This window comes from Trichinella spiralis (genome assembly GCF_000181795.1).
Source record: "Trichinella spiralis strain ISS 195 chromosome Unknown Scfld9, whole genome shotgun sequence".
In the NCBI taxonomy this organism is placed as follows: domain Eukaryota; kingdom Metazoa; phylum Nematoda; class Enoplea; order Trichinellida; family Trichinellidae; genus Trichinella; species Trichinella spiralis.
The window spans coordinates 501,554-507,553 of record NW_003526948.1 but is presented as its reverse complement, the minus strand read 5'-3'; the positions used below and the strand labels follow the sequence as shown (position 1 = coordinate 507,553).

General features: G+C 32.2%; 1 protein-coding gene across 1 annotated transcript; it reads right to left on the bottom strand.

Moving 5' to 3' along the window:
• Window positions 1-2,241: 2,241 nt before the first annotated feature.
• Tsp_09470 (fatty-acid amide hydrolase 2-A) lies at window positions 2,242-4,685 on the bottom strand. The gene is made up of 6 exons (XM_003371215.1): window positions 4,602-4,685; window positions 3,890-4,081; window positions 3,610-3,820; window positions 3,075-3,562; window positions 2,781-3,000; window positions 2,242-2,702 (listed from the first exon to the last, which is right to left on the bottom strand). The coding sequence occupies exons 1-6, from the start codon at window positions 4,683-4,685 to the stop codon at window positions 2,242-2,244; spliced, it is 1,656 nt and encodes a 551-aa protein (XP_003371263.1).
• Between the last annotated feature and the right edge of the window lie 1,315 nt (window positions 4,686-6,000).

Genomic DNA, 6,000 nt, shown 5'->3' with positions numbered 1-6,000 from the left:
ACTACTGAAATGTATTTGTTGATATTCTAGAAAGCACTTTATTTTAGCAGTATGAAATTATTACGATCAAAAATATTCCAAATTTGGAAATCAAATTTTTCGCCGTTTTTTGCGAAAACAACCATGTTTATAGCCCATGAAATTTTGCAATTTTGGAGAAAGATTTTTTTCTCAAAAAATTAAGGCGATTGATATATATTGGTAGAGAATTATTTGCTAATTATTGTGAAATTATGCCGACAGATCCTGATTGTGTATTTGTTGAGATATATCAAAAAAGTGCAACAGAAATGAGATTTTAATGGTGTCGAAGTACAAAGGAATGAAGAGCAAAAAATAAAGAAATATGCATATGCAATTGTTTCATTAATTTTTGCATAGTGACTATCAATGTTTTCACCAAAAAAGAGTAAGTCATTTTAATAGGAATTATTCCTGATTTTCATTTAAATAACCGTCATTTTCAAAATTAAAAATTTTCTTCCTTCAATTTTTTTCACTTATTACACTTTAGAGATATGAATTATCCAAAATTATCACATCAGAAAGCTATTTTCGTGCAAGATACCATTCTTTTCATTCTATAAAGTTCAAATGCTCAAACCTTCAATTTTATTAAATTTCCCAAAAAATCATCGATTGCTCATTATTCAAAATTTACATACCTTTTATTGGCACAGTTTTATTTGCACTTACCATCAAATTTCTTTACAATTCGCCAAAATTTCTGCGGCGCTGGATATAATTTGCACTGTACATACTGTTGGATTCCTCAAAAGAATCGAGCAAATACCATGCATGAGCCCAATAATTTGTTATAAATTGTGAATTTGTTTAATTTTATAGCAATTGTAATGAATTTCAGCTCTGGGCGAGTACGCATTATGCTAATTATGCAAATCGGCCTTGCATCTTTGTTTTTAACGAAAGTAAATTCAGGTAGCCACACATGTGGTATCAATCAGATGCGTAATCTATGGAAAGCATGGCAATTAAGTTCCCATTCCATGAATGTTTACTTTTGATATGTAATAGATTTGTCAAATATTTATGCTCTGACAATCATTTTACGAATTTTTGTGTTGCGTCCATTAAAGTTTTGTTCCAAAATTGGTGGCTCCTTTGAAAGAAAATTGTTCATGGTTTTCAGTTTTGCATTACAAAATCCTTTAGTTTGAATTCTTTTTTTCGCAATTTTTGATTTTATATTCTTCAGATATGAGTTGATGAAAATTATTAATGATAATTGCAGATGTAATCCAATATTGCATTTTTCCTCTCCTACAATGTCACGTTCCTACATGTGAAGTTTTATGAAATTTCTCAAAAGAATTGTCAATTGCTTGTTACTGAAAAATTTCATACCTTCAACTAGCGCAATATGTTTTGCAGTTGTCATGCGAGCATTTTACAGTTCGTTGCACTCTTCAAAAGACATGGAATTTATTTTGCTGAACTGTTAAGTTGATATATCTAAATATTCAAATAAACTCTAAGAATGAGCTCGTTAATTTGTCATGATTTGTTTCATTACCTATTTATTATTTATTTATCTCATTTATTTTCATTACCTTTTTAATCAACTGTTACGCCAGTTAGCAGCATAAATGATCATTTTGCAAAGCGGGATTCACTCATTGTTGACATAGCGAAAAGAATGTCGAATTGCCGCACTTTCATATCAATGAAAAGGTAAGTGAATAATGAAGATGATAAGCCGGCTGTTTTTCCACGAATGCTTGTTTTCCAACCAAGCCAATACATGCAAAGCATACGCTTCATGTGTAGGTACTAATGAACATACGCCAGTAATATGTCGATTCAATTGAGTGTTATGAAAAGATAAATTAGTCATAGATAAATATTTATTGTTGAACGACATTTGAAACTTTTTCTAAATGGTGTCAAAGACCGTAAACTGACGGAAAAACGTATTGCTCAAAGAAGTAAAATATTGCACTTGAAATATGCACAAGAAAGGAATTTTGAAATAGTTGGTGAGATGAAAAATACAGTGCGCGAAAATTCAACAACAACTAACAAATAGATTAAGAATAATTTACTTTCAGTAGTCATCTGTATATCTTTATAAATATATTCTACTTTAAATTATTATTTAACAACTCAGATAAACATATGAATACATCACAAACAGTATGAATATGGATGAAACAGTTAGATAAAATATGTTTTAAAAATATGTTGAGATTCATAAAAATTAAGTTCAGATACCGGTGATGTTTACTGCGGTTTACTCCATCCCTTAAATTTTCTAGCTAATTCCTGAGCAACAGCCAAACAAAGTCGGTCGTTATTGACAATGGCGGCAATTTGCACACTGATAGGCATGCCATTTTCATCAGTACCAATTGGACATGCTGTTACGGGTACCCCGAGAACATTCAACACGGCAGTGTAGGCAAAATTAAGTGGCATAAGTAACGGCTGGTAATGGTAGGGAGCGGTTGTTGGATGAGATGGCATTATTAACACACCATTTTCGCCAAGTAGATCTTCAAATTGTCGGTAAGCTTTTCTTCCGGTTTCATGCCACATATCTTTGTCACGGAAAGCATTAAAAAAAGCACCATACTTCTCAATCATTGCCAATCCCAATGATGGTAATGTAAATTTGCTCAAGCAAAAGAACCACTTAAGCATTTCTAATTCGATGTTAAACTGAAACTGTCCATCAGTCAAAACTGTAAATAAACACAGAAAAAAATACAATTTAAAATTATTTCATCATCATCATCATCAGTATAACAGTTTACAAGTACCATTCTGAAATGATGCATCTGGGATGTACATTTCATTAAACCACAGCTCCATTGCTTGGTGAAAAGCTGGCAGTTTTGCTTCTTCGGCTGTCACATTGAATTCCGATTCTAAATGCAACACTACTGTTCTCAGTGCATCACGACAACTTGGAGATAACGGATAAATGGATGAGTCCAATATTTCTTCGAAGTAAAATACTTTCACCTCATTCATGTTCACCTGAATGAAATAAGAAAAAAAAAATTTTCTCTTTCCAATATATATATATATATTTATTTAAACTGACTGCAAACCTTCTTGTGCAGTTTAAGTACAGAATAGTACTCCGGTTTTATCATAATGGAAAGCATCATCACCAGATCTTCCGCATATCGGCAAATTGGTCCGACGCAATTCATATCCGCTCGAGAACCAACAGCGTCTGGTTTGCAACCTTTGCTAGACACAACACCTTTCGATGGTTTGTGCCCAAACACTCCACAAAATGCTGAAGGAATACGAATACTGCCACCAATATCAGATCCCACGCCGATCACAGAACCAGCAGCCCCAACAAGCGCAGCTTCACCACCTGAACTGCCTCCAACGGTACGTCGAACATCATACGGATTTCTGCTTAATCCGTACACTGGATTGTAAGACTCCCACCACATGCAAGCCTCGCTCACATTGGTAGTAGCCAACAAAATCGCTCCTGCGTTTTTCAACGCCGCAACAACATCAGAATCTTGTTCCGATATCTCACCAGAGCGCACAGCCAACCCATACGTTGTGCACATACCTTTACAAATTTACGTTCATTTCATTATGAAAGAAAAATCACTTTACCTTCAACAGCGATGCTCTCCTTTACAGTAATAGGAACTCCCAGCAATGGTTTAACATCCTTATTTGGTATGTGATGTTGCTTAATCATATCATCAATCTTACGAGCTTCCATTAACGCGTTCGCAAAACGTTGCTGCACCATCACATTAAGAAACGGATTGATTTCATATATACGGCGTATGTAAGCTGTTACAACTGATTCTGATGTCAACTAAAAGTTTGAATCATAAAAAATAAAAGCTGAATAAAAAGCATTATAAACTGAATGCTAAACACTGACGGTTCCAGTACGAATGCAAGAAGCTAAATCAGTCGCGCTTTTCAACAACAGTGAATCTTCAATGGCGGGCACCTGTTTCCGTGGCTTGAAAGTATTCAATGCAGCAAATATGAAATCCACAGTGCGATACCAAGCTTTCGAAATGGCAGAAGCAACTACTTTCATCCATGATTCGTTTTCATCATAGTGGTCCTAAAAAATTAAGATGTAATTTACAACATCGCTATCAGTACACATGCTTCATGAAGTAAATGTTTTTAAGTAAGGTTACATAATTAAAAACCTATTCATTTTATTCTTCACTTCAGCTTTAATTTATAACAGCATCTAGAAATTGTAGTAATTCAAATGAGACAACTTCCATACAGATAAAAAAATAATAACTTTCCCCATTGAATTTACAAAAGTAAACATTCTGATGAAAAAATCATATAAACTGAATAAAATAAAATGGTAAAATAATGTTTATAATTATAAAAAAGGTCGCATAAATGTAATTTTTCAAAGAAAATAGAAACAGTAAACTGCGCCCACCGACACATGCATTATGTTGCGCAATGTCTAAGGTGGAAAATTTTATTTTAGAGTTCACAATTCTAATAATTTAACGCAAAAAACCATATATTTCATTAAGTATTTTAATTCATAAAAAATCTATCATATATTAGATATTTGAAATTCATACTACTACTGAATTAAGGTGTCAACTTACAACAGGGCGATGCCTTGCCTCAAATGAAGACAAAGATAAATCTGCTTGTCGGTGAACGTCTTCTTGTTCAGATGGTGAAGTCATAATCGGAAAGAGAAAGATCGAAGCAACAGTTGCTGTTAACAACCTGTGACAAAAACTTAACAAAATTCAACATACCGTATAAATAAGATAATGCAAGTACAAATTTTAAAGTGACCTTATGCTTCTGAAATGTTTAAAATTTCATGCTTTATTGGTTATTTAAACTTTAAATATATCTTTCAACAGAATTCTATGCTACTTTTATTAAATTTATTAGCCCATGATATTTTGCATATTTCTTACTGTAATCCGATTTAAATTTTTTAAAGTTTACTAATTTAAAAATTATTAAGAATTCTGTTAATTATTATATATGCAATTTATATTTTAAATTTTGTTGAGATATTTTTCATTAATTTGATTTATTCTACTATATGCAATTCTCAATTTATATATGAATTTTACGTTTTTTAAATCTTCAGTTTTTTCTCGAATTTATAAAAAAGAATTGCATCATTTAAATACACAAGATCAACCAGTATGTTTTTGAATATCCTGTTTTATCAATTCTGAAGATTACGATAAATTCAAAATAGTCAATATTCACTTCTACTGTATTGAACTTTATTTTCAAATATTTTTGTAATATTTTCACACTTCTCACTTTAAGATTTCAGCATCAACTGGACTGTACTGATTTCAGTAAAAAAATTCCATTAAACACCGAAGAATATGTACTATTTCTATGAATCAGATTCGATAAATTTCAACAGACAAATCATACAATAATGCTGCTGAAACATGAATATTATCAAAATACTGAAATAAAAGAAAAATCTGCTCAGAAACAGAAGCAAAAATGAGCGATCAAATTTATAACAGTCACAGAAAAAATTTGTTGAACATACTTCGGAAGAAAAATAAACAGCATGCCCTAGCTTGCAATTAAGTTTCCGCAGAATCTCCTGCTAACGGAATAACTTTTTTCGAGCCCACACAAGCTTGAATCTCTTCAACAGTTCTCGGAAGCGGAGTCAGATTTTCACATCCATCTTCTGTTATCAAAATAACGTCTTCAATTCGAACCTACGAAAAAAAATTTCTCATCAAAGTACAAATGATATTAAAATTGCAAAAGCAAAAGTTGAAAACACACTCCGCCAACTAGTTCACGATAGTCATCGATAACACTTTTCACCAAATATTCTGATTTCACACGGTCACTCAGCGCTTGATTAATTAACTAAAATTTCATCAAAAATAATTCCCTCTTTTCCATTTTAAACAGCAAAATAAAAAAACTGCAAAAAGTATTGATTATCACAACTGTCATATTACAGTTTCGATAAAATAGCAGCCAGGCTCGACAGTGATC